This window comes from Rhincodon typus, chromosome 10 (genome assembly GCF_021869965.1).
Source record: "Rhincodon typus isolate 14 chromosome 10, sRhiTyp1.1, whole genome shotgun sequence".
Taxonomy (NCBI): domain Eukaryota; kingdom Metazoa; phylum Chordata; class Chondrichthyes; order Orectolobiformes; family Rhincodontidae; genus Rhincodon; species Rhincodon typus.
This window is the reverse complement of record NC_063341.1, coordinates 2206548-2229896: the sequence shown is the minus strand read 5'-3', so window position 1 is coordinate 2229896 and position 23349 is coordinate 2206548. Positions and strand designations below refer to the sequence as shown.

The 23349-nt window shown below is 47.7% G+C and overlaps 1 protein-coding gene across 1 annotated transcript in view; it reads left to right on the top strand.

Moving 5' to 3' along the window:
• The window catches only part of LOC109915498 (probable voltage-dependent R-type calcium channel subunit alpha-1E), a 148876-nt gene that overhangs the window by 81398 nt on the left and 44129 nt on the right, over positions 1–23349 (top strand). The window contains exons 22-31 of the mRNA XM_048602005.1: positions 541–675; positions 1478–1679; positions 2238–2402; positions 3647–3757; positions 4717–4800; positions 5574–5690; positions 6144–6209; positions 6332–6423; positions 17337–17478; positions 18649–18776. Of these exons, the coding sequence (XP_048457962.1) occupies positions 541–675; positions 1478–1679; positions 2238–2402; positions 3647–3757; positions 4717–4800; positions 5574–5690; positions 6144–6209; positions 6332–6423; positions 17337–17478; positions 18649–18776 (1242 nt within the window). The remainder of the gene's footprint in view (positions 1–540; positions 676–1477; positions 1680–2237; positions 2403–3646; positions 3758–4716; positions 4801–5573; positions 5691–6143; positions 6210–6331; positions 6424–17336; positions 17479–18648; positions 18777–23349) is intronic.

Below are 23349 nucleotides of genomic sequence, written 5' to 3'. Positions count from 1 at the left end.
CACTTGTGATGCATGTATGTGTTCACATGAGCTCTGTGACACAGTTCCCACATCATGGAGCATACTTTCTATAGCCTTTGATAAGCCCATGTCCCGAACACTGGCTTTGACAGTGCAATCGCTCAGTATGCCGCATTCTTTTACCCCCTCCCCCAGCCCCATTCCCCAGAGCCCGTCACCCTCTCTGCGTGAGCCTGATAAACACCCTCTCCCATTGCAGACACAACTCTCTTGAAAGGGAAGGTTCGCCCTTTGGCATGGCCTGGGTAAAAAGTAAAACTCTCAGCAGCCCTGCTGCGCCATGTATGGGCGTGGGCATGCGTGTGTGTGGGCGTGCGCGTGTGTGGGCATGCACGTGTGTGGGCGTGCATGTGTGTGGGCGTGCGCGTCAATTTGTGTTGTGTTTGGGCCAGCGTACGTGTGTGTACACGTGCATGTGGTTGCCATGCCACTGTGTGGGTTTTGCGTGTGAACATTTCTCGTGTATGTGGAGGGGAGCGCATGTTTGTCACCTTACGGCTTTCCTGTTTTCTGATTCAGAGGCCAGTATGTGGTCTATGAGACCGAGAATAAAGTAGTGGATCGTGAGTGGAAACGTTACGACTTTCACTACGACAACGTCATCTGGGCCCTGTTGACACTGTTCACTGTCTCCACAGGAGAGGGCTGGCCTCAGTAAGTACAAACTGACTAGGGTACATAGAGAACGCACCTTTGTCAGCAGCTCAATGACTGTCTGACAGACCCTGTCAAACCATTTTGTATAGCTCCATCGCAGGGACACATGGGCCGGACGAGACCTGGAGTCACGGGGACTCAGGTGATCAACCTGTGACACTAGCCAGATGGCAGAGGAAGTTATCGGGGTTCAGAGACATCAGTGCACCCTCAGGAAGGGGGATTGAGAGCAAAGGGCTGTGGTGTCATTATTAAAATGCTGCCGGTTCCTGGTCAATGTCAGGCAGCTGGGGAAATCTGGAATTCCGTTCCCAAAGAGCCGGGAATCACGGTGTCACTTAGAGCTTGGTCAGATTAGGGACCGACATAACGGACACCCACAAAGATCAGAGTACTCATCAACAATTCCAATGTTTTATCAGCCTCACCTACTTGCTGGAAAGGAATAGAGAGACACGAGTCAGTGTACAGGTATCTCCCTGAGGGAGAGAAAGGGGACAGAGAGACACCAGCCAGTGTACTGGTATCTCCCTGAGAGAGAGATAGGGGACTGAGAGACACCAGCCAGTGTACAGATATCTCCCTGAGCAAGAGAGGGGACTGAGAGACACCAGTCAATGTACAGATATCTCCCTGAGAGAGAGTGAGAGATGGAGCTAAGAGACATAAGTAAGTGCACTCATCTCTCTGAGAGAGGGGGGACTGAGAGAGACCAGTCAGTTTGCATCTTGCTCATTGATTTTGGGCATACAGAATATAGTTTGTGATGATGGTATTAATGTGTTAACCTATGTTGCAGGGTCCTGCAGCATTCAGTGGATGTGACGGAAGTAGACCAAGGACCCATTCCGGGGAACAGAATGGAAATGTCCATCTTCTACATTGTCTATTTCGTTGTCTTCCCCTTCTTCTTCGTCAATATCTTTGTGGCGTTGATCATCATCACTTTCCAGGAGCAGGGAGACAAGATGCTGGAGGAGAGCAGTCTGGAGAAAAATGAGGTGTATTCTCTCTCTTTTTTTAACTGTCTGTCTCACACACTCCCTCTCTTTTGTCCTGTTTCCCTTTCTCCCATTCTGACCCCTCCAACAGTAATTCCCCCTGGATTGCTAACTCTCACCTTTACAATTTCTTTGACCCCTTGCACTTTCAACTTACACTCCCTCATAATTCTCACAGAAGGTACAAAAGTTTGAAAACACATACCAACAGACTTAATAACAGTTTCTTCCCCGTTGTTATCAAACTTATGAACAGACCTGTTGTATATCAGAGTTGATCTTTCTCTGCACCTTCTCTGTAGCTGTGACACTATATTCTGCAATCTGTTCTATAACCCAGATGTACTTATATAAGGTATGAATTGCCTGGAAAACACGTAAAGCAGTACTTTCACTGTATCTCGATACATGTGACAATAATAAATCAAATCAAATCAATCTCCTGCCTTTCACTTGTCCAACAAGAGATCCAGGAATAGGAGTGATCCAGATGCATCGTGTGGAAAGATCTTTTCAATCTCTATGCCCCTGTTTTTACTGTCTCTGCTTTATCCCCAGAGAGCCTGCATCGAGTTTGCCATCAGTGCCAAACCCTTGACAAGATACATGCCACAGAACAGACAGACCTTCCAGTACAGAGTCTGGCACTTCGTGGTGTCCCCTTCCTTCGAGTACACCATCTTGACGATGATAGCACTAAACACCGTTGTCCTCATGATGAAGGTAGGCTTCACAATATGGAAGTCTGGGTGACACAGCGTCACACTGGCTGACATCTCAGAATGTCCCAGACATGGAGAAATGATGGCTACTGCTAAGTAACAGGGTTATTCGGTAATTTATGGTAAACTGAAAAACACAGTTTAAACCAGACCAGAACTGACAATGTTAAGTCACGTTGAGTTACACTCTCTAAACTGGGTAGCACTTGTTCACAAATGGCGAAATAATCTGTAATACTTGTATTGCAGGTTTTAATTGGGAAATCCTGTCTCTCCGCGGGTAATGATGTCTCTCTCTCTCTCCCTCCCTTTCTTTCTCTCCTCCCCTTCCTCTCTCTGGGTAATACTGTCTCTCTCCATCTCTCTGGGTAATGCTGTTCCTCTCTCTCTCTGGGTAATGCTCCCTCACTCTGTCATGCTCTTTCTCTCTCTCTCTCTGGCTACTGCTGTCTCTGTGCGTTTGCTCTCTTTCTGTCTCGCTCTGCGTAATGCCGTCACTCTCCCTCTGTCTGGGTAATGCTGTCTCCCTCTCTAGCTTTCTCACTCTCTCTGTCTCTGGGTAATGCTTACTTACTCTCTCTCTCACTCTCTCTCTCTCTCTATCTCTCTGGGTAATGCTGTCTCTCTCTCTCTCTCTATCTCTCTCTCTGTGTCATGCTGTTCCTCTGTGTCTGGGTGATCCTACCTCTTTCTCTCTCTCTCCCACTGTGCAATGCTATCTCTTTCTCTCTCTCTCTCTTTCTCTGTCTCCTTGGGTAATGCTGTCACTCTCTCTGTGTGTAATGCTGTACCTCTCTCTCTCTGGCTATGCTTTCTCTCTGGGTAATGTCTCTTGCTGTCTCTCTCTTGATGATGCTGGCTCTAACTGCGTAATGCTGCTTATCGCCAGGTATTCCAGATCTAACTGTGCAGTTTGGAGATCGCTTGCTTACGCTGGATTTTCTCCCAGCAAATCAGGCTGTCACTGCTGAATTAATTCTTACTTTCACAGCGCTACAGTTCCCTCCAATGCACCACCAAGCTTTCTCTCTTGCCTTGCCCATCCTGATCTGACCCTGATTTGTGCTGTCAGAATAGTGTGCATTGTTTGGGTTCTGGTCGACGCACACTCACTGTTCTAGGCTGTTTTTGAGTGGATGGAGTTCAGCCTGATGTTCTTGATTGACTACTTTCTGTATTGGTCTGAGTGATGTGAGGTCACTGCTCCAAGAGAGGGTCCATTCACTGTGTGTGTTCTCACTGCAGCATCATTCCCCACCACCGGGCTTCGTTACTGTCCTGAAATTTATGAACATCGCCTTCACCATCAGCTTCACACTTGAGTGTGTCCTCAAAATCATTGCCTTCGGATTCCTGGTGAGCAAATAGCAAGATAACCGCTTTGAGGAGAACAATATCGCGAGTTAAACACAGTGGGTGAGGTTCCATGGAGTGTGCAATCAAACATACATGGTCCCTCAGCAACGGGGTTCGGGATCTGTATGGGATCGTGTGGAATCTTTCAGGGCTGCTTGCAGCAAAGGGACAACAGAGGGTCAGGAAGTGGAGCGAGCTGTACTCTGTACCTAACCCTGTGCTGTCCCTGAGCTGGGAGTGTTTGATGGGGGACAGCCAGAGGCAGCTTTACTCTGTATCTAACCCCGTGCTATCCCTGTCCTGGGAATGTTTGATGGGGGACAGTGCAGAGGGAGCTTTACTCTGTATCTAATCCCGTGCTGCCCCTGTCCTGGGAGCGTTTGATGGGGGACAGCCAGAGGCAGCTTTATTCTGTACCTAACCCTGTGCTGTCCCTGCCCTGGGAGTGTTTGATGGGGGACAGTGCAGAGGGAGCTTTACTCTGTATCTAACCGTGTGCTGTCCCTGTCCCTAGGAGTGTTTGATGGGGGGGGGGACACTGTACAGGCAGCTTTACTCTGTATCTAACCCCGTGCTGTCCCTGCCCTGGGAGTGTTTGATGGGGGACAGTGCAGAGGCAGCTTTACTCTGTATCTAACCCCATGCTGTCCCTGTCCTGGGAGTGTTTGATGGGGTACAGTGCAGAGGGAGCTTTATTCTGTATCTAACCCCGTGCTGTCCCTGTCCTGGGAGTGTTCAGTGCACCAGATGGGAAAGTATAGCTGAACCCTGTGTAGAGAGACAATAATGGGGTGGTACACGTGATCGATCTGCAGTGTGAGTGACACAAGGGGTTCAGGCTCGGACTGTCCCAGCCACCTGTCCATGTGAAGGTGGAGCGAAGCTGTCGTTCCTGTTTGTTGATCTGAGTGACTCCTTGCTTGCTGTCCTGACGCCTTGTGTTCATTCCATTCCCCCAGAATTACTTCCGAGATTCCTGGAACGTATTTGACTTTGTGACGGTGGTGGGCAGCATCAGTGAGATCATCGTTAACGAGTGCAAAGTACGTTCTATTAATCCCATCCAGGTTTGAGAAGGAAAGGGAGGGAGTTGGGGGTTTGGGGGGAGAGAGAGAGAGATAGTGAGAGAGATAGAGAGAGGGAAGAGAGAGAGTGAGTGAGGGGAGGGGAAGTGAGAGAGGGGAGGTGGGGAGAGTCTGGGGGAGGGTTGAGGGGCGGAAACACCAGAGAGACGGGAGAGGAGAGAGAGAGAGGGACGAGGTAGAGAAAGAGAGAGAGGGGATAGAGGAGAGAGGAGGGGAGGGGGGGAGACAGAGGAGGGAGAGGTATAGCGAGAGGGGAGGTAGGAGAGGAGAGGGACAGGAGAAAGAGGGAAGAGAGACAGGGGAGGGCGGTAGAGAGAAGGCTAAGAGGAGATAGAACAGGAAGGGGCGGAGAGACAGGAGCTGAGAGAAAGGAGGAAGGGGGAGAGAGTGAGAGTGTGGGAAGAGAGAGAGAGAGAGCGATGAGATAGAGAGAGGAATTAATGGAGAGACAGGGGAGAGAAAGAGAAGTATGGGAAGAGAGACGGAGAGCAAAAAAGAAAGAGAGAGGGATCAGGGCAAATAGAGGGGGAAAGAGAGAGGGAGGGACACCACAATTTGGTGAACAGTGTGTGAGAAGATGTAAGACACTGATAGGATGGGCATGTCACTGAAGGTCTAATGGGGCACAGAGAGGGCTTTGGGGCACTGAGCGTGCAGTGAGACAGTTGTGATCATGGCAATCCAGATGGTGAAAGAGTAGCCTCTGATCTAACGTTCCAATCTCTGTGCAGCTGAAGTTTGTGAACCTGAGCTTCCTGAAACTGTTCCGTGCTGCTCGACTGATCAAGCTGCTGCGCCAGGGCTACACCATTCGGATTCTCCTCTGGACCTTTGTGCAGTCCTTCAAGGTAAACAGCACAGCCAGACATGGAAACAGCAATCAGAGTGAGGCTAGGGACGCCACTGCCCAGGTCCTGTTACACCGGCACCTTACTGTCCAGGGAGCAGTACGGTAATGGTAGAGTATCGGTGCTGTAGTGGTGGAGATTCAATGCACTGGTGCAGGAGTATCAGTGCTCTGCTGATGGAGTATCAATGCTCTGGCAGTGGAGTATCATTGCTCTGTTGATGGAGTATCAGTGCTCTGGTGGTGGAGTATTAATGATCTAGTGCCGGAGTATCAGTGCTCTGTCGATGGAGTATCAATGCTCTGGCGGTGGAGTATCAATGCTCTGTTGATGAGCATAAATGCTGTGGTGCTGGTGTGTTTTGAAAGCAGATTTGGTCTTTCCTGTTTATGTCTGCCATGCTGTAATGAACATGATGAAACGTTCGTGTTGAGTCCATGTTCTCTTCCACAGGCCCTCCCATATGTCTGCCTGCTGATTGCCATGTTGTTCTTCATCTACGCCATCATTGGGATGCAGGTATGAGCCTTGAGTACAGCGAAAGGGTTTGCATGCGAACCGAAGACTGTGAGTTACACTGAGCCAGTGTTCTGCGTGCTGACTAACAGAACTGTCTCAATCTCTTCCTGGAATTCCCACAGCTCTTTGGAAACATCGGCCTGGATGACAGTACCCCCATTAACCGACACAACAACTTCCACACTTTCTTCAATGCTTTGATGCTGTTGTTCAGGTGCGTTACCCTCCTTTAGTCAGGGAAAGTTGCGTAGAGCTGGTTGGATGCTTTGAAATAGGTGGTTACATTGTTCCAAGAAGCCCCGCTAATAGTGTCTTTTCTGCACTGGGATGCTCCTCTGCCAGCAATCATTCTCTGAGAGGTTTGTCCACTAGACAAAACAAACCATCCATCACAGAATTAAAGTCTCATTATGCAGGCCATTGCAAACATTGGTGCTATTGCTTGGTGCCAATCTCCATGTTCCTGCCCTCCATTTCTAACCAAATACATATTGTTATGGACCAAACCAAACCCCCTTAAACTATATCAAGGAGATATCCTAGACCCTAACTTTTTTATTTCATTTGAAGGCAAGTGTAAGGCACTGTTTTTTCAATTGGTCCATGACTAGGCTTTAAGCAAAACACACTCTATTCTTACAACAGTTAAAATACAAACAGAAAAATGAGATTTGGCACAACTTTAACTCTACTGAAATATGTAATAAAATAATATGTTAATTAACTACTAATCATCAACTGTTCCAGTATAGCACCCTATAAACACACCCTTGGCAAAGGCAAATTCAGCAAAATTGATTTTCCTCAAGATCTATAACCAGTCCAAGAGAAATGAACAGAGAGAGAATGCCAGCATTTTGCTGCAGCAGAGACAGAGCTGTATCTATCAGTTTCAAGCCCCAAAAACTGAAAGCCAAACTAAAACCCTGGGTCTGTGTGAGCCTGACTCCACCCATTCATGCTTCTTTTGTCTAATTTAAAGAAAAACACTCAGAGAGCTCAAAGCTGTTTACCACTGGTTCTGAAGCAGACATTCTGGTGCTACTCTGGCAACACCTCTCTGCAAGAGAAACAGCACAGAACAAATCCCTCTTAAAGGCAAATTACTGTCACACCATCCAAACGTCCTCTTGAATGCCTCAATCAAAACTGTCTCTACCTTCCAAGCAGCGCATTCCATTCCACGCTGACCTAGGACATGTCGCACTTTCATTAACTTGTTGTTAAGAAAAAAATAGGTATTTAGTATTAGAAAAAACCCAAATTTTTCAGTTAGCCGTGTCAGTCATGGCTCGGTGGTATGTTTCAAACAAGTTGGAAGAGTGTGTCCAAAACAGGGCCACCCTGTTCCCAAGCTGTCCCAACGTGTGTCAAATCCAATTAAATTTTCAGAATGGCCTGTTTTCTTGACTGATCGGTATTCAGGACAAAAACAATTCACAACAGGTTTCATTTGTATCAGAAAAAGACTCTAGTTAAGGTAACACACTTAACTTTAACAAGAGCAGAGAAAAGATCCTGTATCTCAACTACTACTACATATCCTGAACTACACCCCACTTCAGAATCCCAAATACTTATACACACACACACAGACAAACACACAGACACGCACACACTTACTTTCTGTCTCTCCCTGTCTCTCTCTCTTTCTCTCTCTCTGTCTGTCTCTCTTTCTGTCTTTCTCTCACTCTCTCACACACAATCACGATGAAAACAGACAAAACACAGAGTTTGGCAGATATTATGGGTGGTCAAAGGATAGAGACAGTGTAAACAAAATCCTGAAGATCAAAAGTTCAGATGACTAGGATGGGGTTAACTTAATTCTCTCAATTCCTTTGGATTTCGTTTAGCACAAATCACATGCAATGTCTGTAAAACGATGGCCATTCTTCACTTCCTTTTCAGCATTCTGGGTTTTTCTGTCTTTTCCCTACGTTGGGCTGGGGTGGAGAGGGTAGAGAGAGAGAGATGGATGCTTTCAGTTTGTAGGTTCTGGATGTTTTCCACTGCCCTTGCACCTGCATCTTTCATTGAGTTGCAGTTTATTCATTCATTCATTGGCGGTCCCTGGCAGATGGAGGTGACTCTCTTCCACTGTCAGGGTGAGTGCGTTGGTAGCTGTACAGACCGATGTGGCTACCGCAGGACACTGGGGGCAGGTGGTGGTCACGGGAAAGGTGTGGGTGAGGCAATGCGCTCGACGCCTTCCCGGATTCTCCGGGACTTTGGTCGGTCTCGGGCCAGCGATTCCCAGGTGCCTGTGGGGAATGCCGCACTTCGCCAGTGAGGCCTTGAGGGGATCACCGAAGCGTTTCCTCCGTCTGCCCAGAGCCCACCTGCCGCTTCAGAGCTGGGAGTAGAGCTCGGCGAGTCTCGGGTCGGTCATGTGGACGGTGTGCCCAGCCCATCGTAGCCTATCAAAGGTGGTCAGTGCCTCAATGCTGGGAATGTTGACCTGTTCGAGGGCACTGGTGGTGGTGGTGCGTCTTTCTTCCCAGTGGATACGCTGAATCTTGTGCGGGCAGTGTTGGTGGTACTGCTCCAGCACCTTGAGGAACCTGCTGTAGACAGTTTTTTTTTATGATGAGAGGGCTGTCAAGAGGCAGAACATCTTTACTCAAAGGCCTCTCGACTCCCTTTACCATTTGCAGTCCCAAAGAGGAAAGCCACGTGGTGTTTTACAGTCCCAGCCCTTGCCTCTGACTCACAAGGTTTCTGGGTTCACGCCCCACTCCTCAAAGTGAGCAAAGACACCGAACGTTCGGTCCAGAGCAGTGGTGAGGAATTGCAGCAGGGTCAGAGGTGCCGTCGTTTGGCTGAGACATTAGGCTGAGCCTTCATCTGCCCCCTCAGGTGGATGTAAGAAAGATCCTGCACTCAGCGATTGAAAAAGAGCAGGGAAGTTATCCCTAGGGTTCCTGACCAATTCTATCCCTCAATCAACATCACAAATTCAGGTTATCTAATTGCTAACACCTATTGTTTGTGGCAACTTGCTGTGCAGAAAGTGGCTGCAACATTTCCTCCAGTCACAAAGCTTTTGAAGTGTTTAAGTACTTCAAAAGTATTTAATCGGCTGGAAAGCATAATGGCACTGGTGATAAAAAGCAGGAAGTAAACACGAGTCTTTTTAATGCACTAACAACTTTCTGTCCAGATCTGTTCAGTGCTGAAATAAGGAGTTGCTTGTGTTGTTGGATTGTAGTGAAACTCCAGCTTATTAAGGAAGGAAACCTGCCCTACCTACCGGGTGCCTCGAGTCTCGTATCAACATAGCTGAGTCTTAACTGCCCTCTGACGTGTTCCGAAAGCCATTCTGTTGTGTTCAGTTGCAACACAGAGTAGCTTTCAGACACTAAGGCATTCCAGAAATGAATGGAAATGAATAAGACTGAACTCAAGCTAATGAGCAAAGGTACATCTATCCACACTCATCAAGATCAGTGTCATTCCTCATACTCTGCAAAACCATTCTTCGCGGTAAAAGCTAAAATACTGAAAAGATGCGTCTGTGCGGAGAGTGGTTTGCGAGCTCAAAAACGTTAGAGCAGATTTCCAGAATCTGCAAAACTTTCTCCTTGGTGCGGGCATCAGCATTTATTACCCGTCCCTAGTGGCCCTGGTGAAGTTGGTGGTGAGCTACCTTCTTGAACTGCTACAGGCCATGTCCTGTAGGTAGACCCACAATGCCCTTAGGGAGGGAATTCCAGCATTTTGACCCAGCGACAGTGAAGGAACGGCGATATATTTCCAAGTCAGGATTGTGAGTGGCCTGGAGGGGAAATTGCAGGGAATGGTGTTCCCAAGTATCTGCTGCCCTTGTCATTCTAAATAGAAGTGGTTGTGGGTTTGGAAGGTGCTGTCTAAGGAGCCTTGGTAAATTTATAGATCATAGAATCCCTACAGTGTGGGAACAGGCCCTTTGGCCCAACAAGTCCACACCGACCCTCAGAGCATCCCACCCAGACCCATCCCCCTATAACCCACCTAATCTACACACCCCTGAACTCTACAGGCAATTTAGCACAGCCAGTCCACCTAACCTACACATCTTTGGACTGTGGGAGGAACCCCACGCAGAGAATGTGTAAACTCCACACTGACAGTCAGCCAAGGGTGGAATCGAACCCGGGTCCCTGGCGCTGTGAGGCAGCAGTGCTAACCATTGAGCCACCATGCCGCCCAGTGCATCTTGCAAATGGAACAAGCTACTGCCACTCAGGTGATGGGAATAAAAGTTGAATGTGGTGGATGTGGAGCCAATCAAACGGGCTACTCTGTCCTGGTTAATGCCAAGTTTCTTGAGTGTTGTTGGGGCTACACCCATCCAGGCAACTGGGGAGTATTCCATCACACTCTTGACATGTGCCTTGTAGATGGAGAACTGGCTTTGGGGAGTCAGGAAGTGAGTTACTCACCGCAGAATTCCTAGCCTCTCACCTTGCTTGTGTAATTTATATGGCGAGTCCAGTTTTGTTTCTGGTCAATGGAAATCCTGGGATGTTGATAGTGTGGGATTCTGTGATGGTAACACCATTGAATGTTAAGGGGCGATGGTTAGATTGTCTCTTATTGGTGATGGTCATAGCCTGGCATTTGTGTGGCACGAATGTTACTTGCCACTTGTCAGCCCAAGCCTGGATATTGTCCAGGCCTAGTTGCATTTGAACATGGACTGCTTCAGTATCTGAGGAGTTGCGAATGGTGCTGAACATTGTGTAATCATCAGCGAACATCCCCATTTCTGACCTTATGATGGAGGGAAGATGGTCGAGCCTAGGATAGTACCCTGAGGAACTCCTGCAGAGCTTTCGGGAGCTGAGATGACTGACAACCACACCCATCTTCCCATGTGCCTGGTATGACTCCAAGCAGCGGCGAGTTTGCTCCCAGTACCCATTGATTCCAGTCTGTCCTCACCTCTCGTCTTTTGTCCATGTTTAGAACAATACTCAGGAATTGAGTGGTGCTAGTGGAACCTGAACTGAGCAACAGTGAAAACTTACTCAAATACAGCTTCATAACACTGTTGATGACATCTTCCTTCGCTTTACTCAAGAATGGACTGACGGGGCAGTAATTGGCTGGGTTGGATTTGTCCTGCTTTTTGTGTACAGGATTGGGCAAATTTCCACATTGTTGGGTAGATACCAGTGTTGAGCTATACTGGAAGAGCTTGACTAGGAAAGCAGCAAGTTTTGAACCACAAGTCTTCTGTAACTATTGTCAGAATCGCCTAAAACCTTTGCAGTATCCAGGGCCTACGACTGTTTTGTCATTTCATGTGGAATGAATTGAATTGGCTGAAGACTGGTATCTGTGATGCTGATGTGCCGGGCTCTTCCATCATTGAGGATGGGGATATTTGTGGAGCCTCCTCCTCCAGTGAGTTGTTTAATTGTCCACCACCATTCACGACTGGATGTGGCAGGACTGCAGAGCTTAGATCTGATCCGTTGGTTGTGGGGTTGCTTAGCTCTGTCTATCACTTGCTGCTTTCGCTGTTTGGCGTGCAAGTAGTCCTGTTTGGTGGCTTTACCAGGTTGATAACTCATCTTCAGTTACGCCTGGTGCTGCTCCTGACATGCCCTCCTGCACTCTCCATTGAACCAGGGTTGATCCCTTGGCTTGATGGTAATGGTTGAGTGGGGGATATGCCGGGCCATGAGGTTACAGATTGTACTAGAGTACAGTTCTGCTGCTATTGATGGCCCACAGCGCCTCATGGATGCCCAGTCTTGAGTTGCTAGATCTGTGTGACGTCTGTCCCATTTAGCACAGGGATAGTGCCACACAACACGGTCGATATTATCCCCAATGATGGGACTCTCTATGAAGAAGCAGTGGTTGTTCATACTGTTGTGGATAGATGCATCTGCAGCTGGCAGATTGGTAAGGATGTAGTCAAGTATGTTTCTCCCTCTTGTTGGTTCCTTCCCCACCAGCTGCAGTCCCAGTCTAGTAGCTATGTCCTTTAGGACCCGACCAGCTCGATCAGTCGTGCTGCTGCCGAGCCACTCCCAGTGGTGGGCGCTGAAATCCCCCACCCAGAGTACATTCTGTGTCCTTACCACCCTCAGTGCTTCCTCCAAGTGCTGTTCAACCTGGAGGAGAGACTGATTCATCAGCCGAGGGAGGACGGTACGTGGTAATCAGCAGGAGGTTTCCTCGTCCATGTTTAACCTGGTGTCATATGACTTCATGGGGTCCGGAGTCAATGTTGAGGACCCCCAGTGTAACTTCCTCCTAACTGTATCCCACTGTGCTGCCAGCTCTGCTGGGTCTGCCCTTCTGGTGGGACAGGACATACCCAGGGACGGTGATGGTGGTGCCTGGGACATTGCCTGTAAGGTCTGATACTGTGAGTGTGACTGTGGCAGGCTGTTGTTTGACTGTCTGTGAGACAGCTCTCCCGATTTTGGCACTAACCCCCAAGTGTTAGTGGGGTGGATGTAACAGGGTGAACACAGCCACGGTTATTTCTGATGTGTGGGTGGTCTTTCTGGTTTCCTATTTGACTCGGTCATAGTTTGATACAACTTGGCTTGTGAGGCCATTTCAGAGTCAACCGTATTGCTGTGGGACTGGACTCATATGTCAGCATTTAAAGGACATTCACAAACCGATGGCTTTTTACAAAAATCCCTTCAGCCTTGCTCTTATGTCCATTGAATTTAGATCCCACTTGCTGCTGTGGTGGGATTTGAACCTATGTTCCAAGGGCTGTGGATTCTCATTGACTGGCATTACCATTCCACCACTGCCCTCCCCGCTGTTAAACTGCTGAGTACTAATCAGTTTTTCTCAGTGTGTTTTACACTCTTAGTTCCATTATGTTTGAGTCAGTTATTGTGAATTTCTTACCTATCAATAAGGTGCATCTTCCAGTAGGTAATTGGCCGATGCAAGCAGAGTCTTGTTAAAATGCTCTGAAAGTTAGTTTTGAGATTAAAGCATCAATAACTTTCCTGATGATTCCAACTTCACTGGCCTCCAACACTGACCTGTAACAATACAGCTTTTGTCCAGGAACCAGACTTGCTTTTTCGTTAAATTAACACACAAAATGTCGACTTCTCTAGCTAGGCCAGCATTTATTACCCATCCCTAATTACCCAGAAGGCAGTTAAGAGTCAACCACATTTCTGTGGGTCTGGAGTTACATGTAGGCCAGACCAGGTAAGGATGGCAGTTCCCTTCCCTAAAGGACTTTAGTGAACCAGATGGATTTTTCCGACAATCAGCAATGGATTCATGGTCATCATTAGACCCTTAATTCCAGATTCTTTATTGAATTCAAATTCCACCATCTGCCGTGGCACAATTTGAAACCGGTCCCCAGAACATTAGCTGCGTTTCTGGATTAATAGCTAGCGATAACACCACTAGGCCATTGTCTCCCCAGTCTCCCATGTTGACCATTCCTATAGAGGGGATGCTGAGCAGTCCTACAGCAAATTGGTCCTGAACTTGTGAAAGAGTCACAGAACCAAGGTATGATGCATTTAACAGGGCAACTTACTTTATCCCCACAACATCCTGATTTTTCCCATAACCCAGCACCTTTCCCCTACTGCCTGGTGATTTTACTGATGTATGAATTAGGGGCAGGAATAGGCGATTTGGCCTGTCCATCTTGCTCCACCATTCAGTAAAGTCATGGCTGATCTGATTACTCCGTATTCCCACCTACTCCCAAAACATCTACCAAAGCGATATTTAACTCTGCTTTAAAAATATTGAAGGACTCTGCTTCCACCATCTTTTCCGGAACATTTCCAAAGACCCATGACACCCCAAGGGGAAAAGAAATTCTCCTCATCTCTCGCTGAGCGATCCCTAGTTTTAAGTAGCGGCCCCTAATTCTAGATTCTCCCTCAAGAGGAAATAAAGGTAATTCAATTCAATTCAATTCAGCTCAACATCCTGTCCCCATCCACCCTGTCAAGGCCCCTCAGGATTTTCTATCTTTCAGTCATTGAATTGAATTGAGTTATTTATTGTCACTGGTATTTAATAAATAGCCTGGTTAGTAAGTTTGCAGGTGACACCAGAATTGGTGATATAGTGGACAGTGAAGAAGGTTATCTAAGATAACAAAGAGATCTTCATCAATTATGCCAATGGGCTGAGGATTGGCGGACAGAGTTTAATTTGGATGATTGCAAGGTATTGCATTTTAGTGAAACAAACAAGGACAGGACTTGTACAATTAAATATAGGGCCTTGGGTAGTGTTGTAGAACAGAGAGACCCAGAGATTCAGGTACCTAATTCTTTGAAATTTGCATCACAGGTAGGCAGGATGGTTAAGAAGGCGTTTAGCATGCTTGCCTTCACTGCTCGGACCTTTGAGTGTAGGAGTTGGGACGTCATGTTGAGGTTGTGCAGGAAATTGGTGAAGCCTCTTCGGGACTACTGTGTGCAGTTCTGGTCACCCTGCTGTAGGAAGGATATTATTAAGGATATAAGGAGAGGGTTCAGAAAAGATTTGCTGGGAATGGAGAGATTGAGTTATAAAACTAGGCTGGATAGGCAGGGACTTCTTTCACTGGAGGTTGAGAAGGTGACCTTATAGAGGTTTATAAAATCATGAGGGGCATAGATAAGGTAAATGACAAGGGACTTTTCTGTAGGATGGGAAAGTTGAAAACTAGGGGGCATAATTTTAAGGTGAGAGGAGAAAGTTTTAAGAAAAGACATGAGGGGCAACTTTTTTACACAGCGTGGTTTGTGTGTGGAATGGAACTGCCAGAGGAAGTTGTGGTTGCAGGTACAGTTACAACATTTAAAAGTATTTGGCTATATACATGAATTGGAAAGGTTTGGAGGGATATGGGCTAAACGCAGGCAAGTGGGACTAGTTTAGTTTGGGAACATGGTCAGCATGGACTAGTTGGACCAATGGGTCTGGTTCCATGATGTCTAACTCTATGACTCTATAAATAAAGACAGTGAAAAGTGTAAAATGTCACCCATTGCAGATATTAGTCTGGTAAACCTTCTCTGTACTGCCTGCAATACATTGACAGCCTTCTTGAAATAAGAAGACCAATACTGTACGGAGTTCTCCCATTGGCCGTATAACTAAGGCATAACCTCCTGACTTTTGTATTGTATTCCTCTCTCAATAACTGATAACATTCTGTGAGATGTCCTAATTACTTGCTGTACCTGTAAACGAACATTTTCACGTCACTAAGACAAGCAGCTGCCCTTGTATCTCAGAGCTCTTAAATCTCTCTCCTTTTAGACAATAATGCTCTTTTTATTCTTACTGACAGAATGGATAATTTCTCATTTTCCTCATTACACTCCATTTGGCATATCTTTCACAATTCACTTACCTATATCTCTTTGTAACCTCCATGTGTCCTTTTCACAACACAAATTTTGCAACCATACCTTCATCCAAGTCATTTGCGTAAGTTGTAAAAGGTTGATGCCCCAGCACTAATCCCTGTGCCGCACTGCATATTACATCTTCCTGAACTGAAAAACACCATTTACACCTACGCTGTACTTTCTGTTAGAACACTCTCAGAACAGACAATAAGAGATGTTAGTATGTTACTCGGGATTGCTGAGACCCACACACTCCGGGAGGTATCTGTGTACAGACGTGGTGTCTCTCAGTCCCCTCTCTCTCTTTTAGGGAGATATCTGTACACTGACTGGTGTCTTTCAGTAACCGCGTCCCCCCGCCCACCCCTCTCTCACTCTCACTCGGAGATATCTGTACCCTGACTGATGTCTCTCAGACCCCACTCTCCCTATCTTGGAGAGATATCTGTACGCTCACTGGTGTCTCTCAGTCCCCCCACCTCTCTCTCAGGTAGATACCTGTACACTGGCTGATGTCTCTGAGTCCCCTCTGTCTCTCAGGCAGATATTTGTACACTGACTGGTGTCTCAGTCTCCTGCCTCTCAGGGAGATTTCTGTACACGGACTGGTGTCTCAGTCTCCTGTCTCTCAGGGAGATTTCTGTGCACTGACTGGTGTCTCAGTCTCCTGCCTCTCAGGGAGATTTCTGTACACTGACTGGTGTCTCAGTCTCCTGTCTCTCAGGGAAATTTCTGTACACTGACTGGTGTCTCAGTCTCCTGTCTCTCAGGGAGATTTCTGTACACTGACTGGTGTCTCAGTCTCCTGCCTCTCAGGGAGATTTCTGTACACTGACTGGTATCTCTCAGTCCTCTCTCTCTCTCCCCCTTTCCCTCACTCTCTCTCCTTTTCTTTCGCTCCCTCTCTCTCTCCCTGACTGGTATTTCTCAGTCCGCTGCGTCTCTCAGAGCGATATTTGTGCATTGACCAGTGTCTCTGTCCTGAACTGAAAAACACCATTTACACCTCCGCTGTACTTTCTGTTAGCGAGCCAATCTTCAATCCATGCCAATATGTCACCCCTTACACCATAAAGTTTTCATTTTTCACCATAACCTTTGCTATGGCACCTTATCAAGTGTCTTCTGGAAATCCAAGTACAATACATCCACAGGTTCCCTTTGACAACTGACACAATTGATATAGTTCATCTGCCTTGTTCTTATTTTCCATTGTTCATTCCCAGACCCACTTTCTGGGGATCACTTGATCACTTTGTCACCTCTTTCGTTTTTTGAAATAACTATGGAAACATGGGCTATTTGTTTTTATTCATCTAAGTAGCTTTCTGTCCCAGTGTTCATCTCCATTGCCCAGTCTCTGTCCCATTGTCCAGTCTCTGTCCCCATTGTCCAGTCTCTGTCTCCATTGCCCAGTCTCTGTCCCCATTGTCCAGTCTCTGTCTCCATTGTCCAGTCTCTGTCCCCATTGCCCAGTCTCTGTCCCCACTGTCCAGTCTCTGTCCCCATTGCCCAGTGCATGTCCCCATTGCCCAGTGAATGTCCCCATTGCCCAGTCTCTGTCCCCATTGCCCAGCGCATGTCTCCATTGCCCAGTCTCTGTCCCCATTGCCCAGTCTCTGTCCCTATTGCCCAGTGCATGACCCCATTGCCCAGTGCATGTCCCCATTGTCCAGTCTCTGTCCCCATTGCCCAGTGCATGTCCCCATTGGCCCGTCTCTGTCCCCATTGCCCGGTGTGTGCCCCCAGACTAATGGAGCTTGTATTTATGTTGCAGGAGTGCGACAGGGGAGTCATGGCAGGAGATCATGCTGGCATGCCTGAGTGAGAAGAGATGTGAGGGTTCCTCAGAGCACCGCTGTGGCACCGACTTTGCTTATTTCTATTTTGTCTCCTTCATATTCCTCTGCTCGTTCCTTGTAAGTGGAGCATCAGATTGAATTTTTGACACCCCGCTGTAACGAGACAAATCCCTCTCCCAGGACATTCCTGGTGGGTAACAGGGCTGTCCCGGATCCAACATCTGCAGGTTCAAGGCCAGTCAGAAGCCAGACATACACTCCCAAGGGAGCAACGCTGTCTTTTCAATGCAACTGAGACCAGTTTTTCTTTTGTTTATTCATTCACGGGATGAGGGCGCCGCTGGCCAGGCAGCATTTATTGCCCTATCCCTAATTGCCCAGAGGGCAGTTAAGAGTCAGCCACCTTGCTGTGGGTCTGGAGTCACATGTAGGCCCAGACCAGTTAAGGATGGTAGTTTCCTTCCCTCAAGAACAGTAATGAGCCAGATGGTTTTTTCTGACAATTGACAATGGATTCATGGTCATCATTAGAGCCTTAATTCCAAACATTTATTGAATTCAAATTCCACCGTCTGCTGTGGCAGGATTCGAACCCAGGTCCCCAGAATGTCATCCGGGTCTCATGAATTAACAGTCCGGTGATAATACCACTAGACTATTGCCTCCCCTGTCTCAGAGGAAAACAAAATATCTGGTGACACTAGACCACACTGACAGTGTTTCCTGAAGCCCTGCCCTACCTTTATTCCCTCGACCCACGTTGTGAAAACTGACTGAACCTGTCAGTGCCAAGTCATCTTCTGTGGGATCTTGCTGTGTACAAAGGGGTTCCCATGTTTCACGTGGCAATGACGACCCGGACGGCTCTTCTTTGGGTGCAAGCCACGCTGGGACTGGCTGAGGGGGGCTGAAAGCTGGTGGAAAAATCGCAGCCTTCCTGTTGTTGGGTTTTCCCCAGACCACCAAGCCCCAGTTCTCTCACAAGGCCTGAGGTTAGCTTCCAGGCCACCCCTGGGGAGCTCGAAACTCTGCTTCCAGCGCAGCACAGTGACCAGAGATGTCAACCATCTCCAATTTCAGACCCTACGTGTATCCCCAAAGCCTCCCTGCCGCTGAGCTGGGGCCCACCCTTAAGGGACTCCCTGGGGCCTCTAATCAAGAAAGTCAAAAGGCCTTGACAGAGACTAGGCCCCATTGCCCAGAGCCTGACCGCCTGTCTGTCTTGCTGCACTTTGACCCGGCTTCTGGGCAGCCAAATTAAAAAGTGGGTTTGCCTTTACTTTTCAGATGCTGAACCTGTTTGTGGCCGTCATCATGGATAACTTCGAGTACCTGACCCGAGATTCATCGATCCTGGGCCCGCATCACCTCGATGAATTTGTGCGAGTCTGGGCTGAGTATGATCGAGCTGCCTGGTACGATTGCCATTCCCAATCCGCTTCCTGCTTCTTCTTTCGCCCACACTGAGCAATGGCATGGTTCAGGGAACCAATTCAAGATCAGATACTACTCATCAGATAGGAGAAAGGGCTAACGCAGTGAGGGAACGCAAAAAACATAACTTGTATTCACTAATGAGTGGTCCTTAAAACAGACCAGATGGACAGTGACTTACACCGTAAATAATTTATGATGTACATAAAAAGGCAAGTGACTTACCTGACACTCTCAGAACAGACAATAAGAGATGTCAGTATGTTACTCGGGATTGCTGAGACCCACACACTCAGGGAGTGTGCACAGACGTGGTGTCTCTCAGTCCCCTCTCTCTCTTTCAGGGAGATATCTGTACACTGACTGGTGTCTCAGTAACCGCGTCTCCCCCCCCTCCCTCACCCCTCTCTCACTCTCGCTGTCACTCGGAGATATCCGTACCCCGATTGGTGTCTCTCAGACCCCACTCTCCCTATCTCGGGGAGATACCTGTACACTCACTGGTGTCTCTCAGTCCCCCCACCTCTCTCTCAGGTAGATACCTGTACACTGGCTGGTGTCTCTGAGTCCCCTCTGTCTCTCAGGCTGATATTTGTACGCTGACTGGTGTCTCTGTCCCTTCTCTTTCTGAGGGCTATCTTAACAATGACTGGTGTGTCTCTTAAGTGTGATATAAAGGTATTAGATATTGTATTGAATCGATGTGGTGACAAAGCTTTCGAAATCAGTCTTTGAGTTCCAAAATATCAGTGACCTACCAGGGGTCCTGATCCATTCATATCAATTTTGTAGCTGAAGTGAAAGCATTTATTTGTAATGGAGCTGATTGTACAGTGCGTAAGGAGTGAGACACAGACCTGATGGCCAGTCACTTCCACCCTTTTAGACAGTATATAATCAACATTGAACTCAGGTTCCAGGTACGTTTTGATTCGATGTGAGGATCTCACGTTGTTGCCCTCTGCTGTCCTCAAGAGTGCAGGGCTGTAAGTGTGGTAAACACTAAATCCAAGTGTATCTTCCGGAGAATTTAAGACATGAGACAATCCAGTGGACCTCAGTCTTAGCTCTTCAGAAAGTGAACGTTTGTGGATTTTGGGCAAGTGAAAAGTGCAGGACTTTCTGAGAGATTACGACCTCTCGGTTTCCCTGAAGACCCAAGCAAGGGCTTCCTGTCTCTTGGTTAATTTGCATTAGTCGGGGGACCTGATGCCAGTCAGTGGGCAAGTTGGTACCCAGAGCTGAAGAGGAACACAAAGCCACCATCCACAACACTGGCACCGAGCTCTCCTCACTCAGCGATAGAAACGGTCTGTTCTGCGTTGTTATTGTTGTTGTTGTTGTCTAACCAAATCTGCTTTCTTTGTAGCGGAAGGATTCATTATAAGGACATGTACACAATAGTGTGTACGATCGCGCCCCCCCTAGGGCTGGGGAGGAAGTGCCCTTGTAGGGTGGCCTGCAAGGTTTGCTTTATATTGACTTAGCCGCACCCAGTGGTTGCCCCTCTCTGACTGAGGAATGACAGGTTTCCTTTAAAGAGACAGTATCTCAGGTCGACAGCAACCAGCTTTCTCTTTACACTGCACCGTGCTTCCTGCACAGAACCAAGCCACAGGCAAAGGCCACCTGAAATTTCCAAGGGGTTGGCCAGATCCTGATTTGGTTGAGTGGGTATTCATCTTGGTGCAGCTGCCTATACATATACACACACACACACACACACACACTCACACACATTGACACACACGCACATAGACACACACGCACACACACACACACAAACTCACACAGACACACACACACATGCGCAGAGTCCATATATATACAGTCACACACTCTCTCACAATCTATACACACACAGTCATACTCTCTCTCACGCACACAGGTCCACAAAGAATCTCCACGCACACAGTCGCACTCTCTCTCTCTCACACACAGTCACATCCTGTCTCACACACAGCCACTCTCCCTCGCATGCACAGTCATACACTCTCGCATATACATACAGTCACTCTCTCTCATACAGTTAGTCACACTCACAGACACACACACAGAATCACACTGTCTCTCACACAGTCACACACACTCACGCACATAGTCCACACATGCACAGTCACACTCTCTCTCTCACACACAGGTCCACACACACGCATAAACACACACACACAAACACACACACACAGGGTCACACTCTCTCTCTCTCTCTCACACAGTCACACTCTCTCGCATACAAAGCCACATACTCTCTCTCACATACAGACACAGTTACTCTCTCACACACAGTCACACTCTCTCACACTCAGTCACACTCTCTCACACTCAGTCACACTCTCTCACACACAGTCACACTCTTTCATAGACATACAGTCACACTCTCTCACACACAGTCACACTCTGTCTAACACAGTCACACTCTCACACACAGTCACACTCTTTCATAGACATACAGTCACACTCTCTCACACATACACTCTCACTCACATAAATGCAGCAGAACACAATGAGACCAAATGCACACTCTTACACATTTATACATACCGATAACCTCACTAGATTGGTCCCTGGAGTGAGCAGGTTGCCCAATGAGCAGAGAGTGTGTTGGTCTTCCCTAGAGTTTAGAAGAATGAGAGGTGATCTTACTGAAACATAGAGGATTCTGAAGGGGATTGATTGGACAGATATGGAGAGGTCTGAAATACTTGCAGATGTTTGATCTCTTGGGGAGTCAAAAGAGATGGGAAGTTGAGGCAGAAGATTGGTCAGAATGGTATCAAAACATAGGCCAGACTCAACGGACCGAGTGGCCTTCTGTTTTTTTATGTTCTGATCTTCACAGTAACACTCACAAACACAAAAATGCCCACAGACGCAAGCACACTTACAAACACACAACTCCTTAGATTCATATAGCACCTAACATGAAACACTCCTCTACATTGAAAAACTAAATACATACTCAGTGTTATGAGGGCTGAAAGCTTTGTTAAACAGGTAAGGTTTAAGGCAAAAGTACAGAAGCTGTATGAGGGAATACTGGAGATTAGGGTCCAGGTAACTGAAGACAACATGACCATCAATGATGGAGCGCTGACCGTTGTAGAGGGGAATGGGGCAGGTATTCCTGAATTGTGAGGCTGGAGCGAATTGCAGAACACAAAGCCAGAGAGGGATTGGCAAACAAGAATGTGAGGTTTTGGAATCGAGCTACTGCTTGACCATGAGGCAGTGTAAATCCTGGAGGACAGGGCTGGTGGGTGAACAGGGGCTGGAGTGGGCCATGACGCAGCTGGCAGAGTATGAGCTGACCTTTGATTCACAGGATGAAGAATGCAGGAGGACAGCCGGGCTGTGTTGGAAGGGTTCAGTGTCGAAGTCCGGATTATATGAATGAGCCATACACAGGCACACAGATGCACACACTTGCAGGGACACACTGTCTTTCACATGCACCTGCGAAGACACACACTGCAGACATGCATGCACACACGCACACAGACACACCCTCATGTGTTTGACATTTGGACACACACTCGTGCACATACATGCATTCATGTGCACATATGCACACAGACACACTGTCTCATGCACATACACACAGACAAGCACACACCTTCACATGCACATGTGTACAGGCGTGCGCACACATACACACATTCGCTCTCACAAGCATATACACACGGACACACAAGCATATACACAAGTGCGCACACACTCACATGCACAGATACACACCCATGTATGTGCATGCAAACACACACGTCACGCACAGACACACACACTTAAAGATGCAAACGTTGATGCAAGCAGAAAATTACGCACACACCCACATGTACACATGCATGTACAAACACACAGTTTCACACACAGACTCACTCAGACACATGCACACTTTCTCACATGCATGCGTGCACTGACGCATGCTCACCCACGTCCTACCCTGACCGCAGCACCCTTCCTGGCATTTCTGAGCTGCAAAGTGCCTGCCACGGTGAATCCTGAAGGAGCAGTCGTGACCGACACATCCTTGAGAAGTCCAGCAGGTCAGGAACGGGTCCTGTACAGACTCAGGCTCTGCATGCCGTGTAAATCCTGAACAATGGATGAACACGATGGCAATTGGCCATTTGGTTGGGGCTAAGATATGAAATTGGAAGTGCGAACCGGTGTAAAGGAAAAGGAAAGATGAGAAACTGTTTCTTTATGGAGGGGAAATGCATAGTCCAGATGCATGGAGTGCATGTCTTCCTCTGCCTCTCCCCACCCCTCCCCCGTCCCTCCCTCTGACTCATGCTTGCTGTGCTGGGCACTGCTGGTATGGTGGGGTTTGAACCAGTAACCCATCATCCCACGGCAGCTCACTGAATCCAACCATATTTCGCCACCGCATTTATGCAACAGCTGAACTTTGCCAAGAGAGGAAAAATGGAAATGAGAGCTTTGGGTCATTGGCAAAATATACCAAACAGCAGGGGAAAGGTAACGAGACATTGTTTTTAGAGCTGCAAGTTATGATCTGGGGCTGCTGCCTGAAAAGGCGATGGAAGCAGGCTC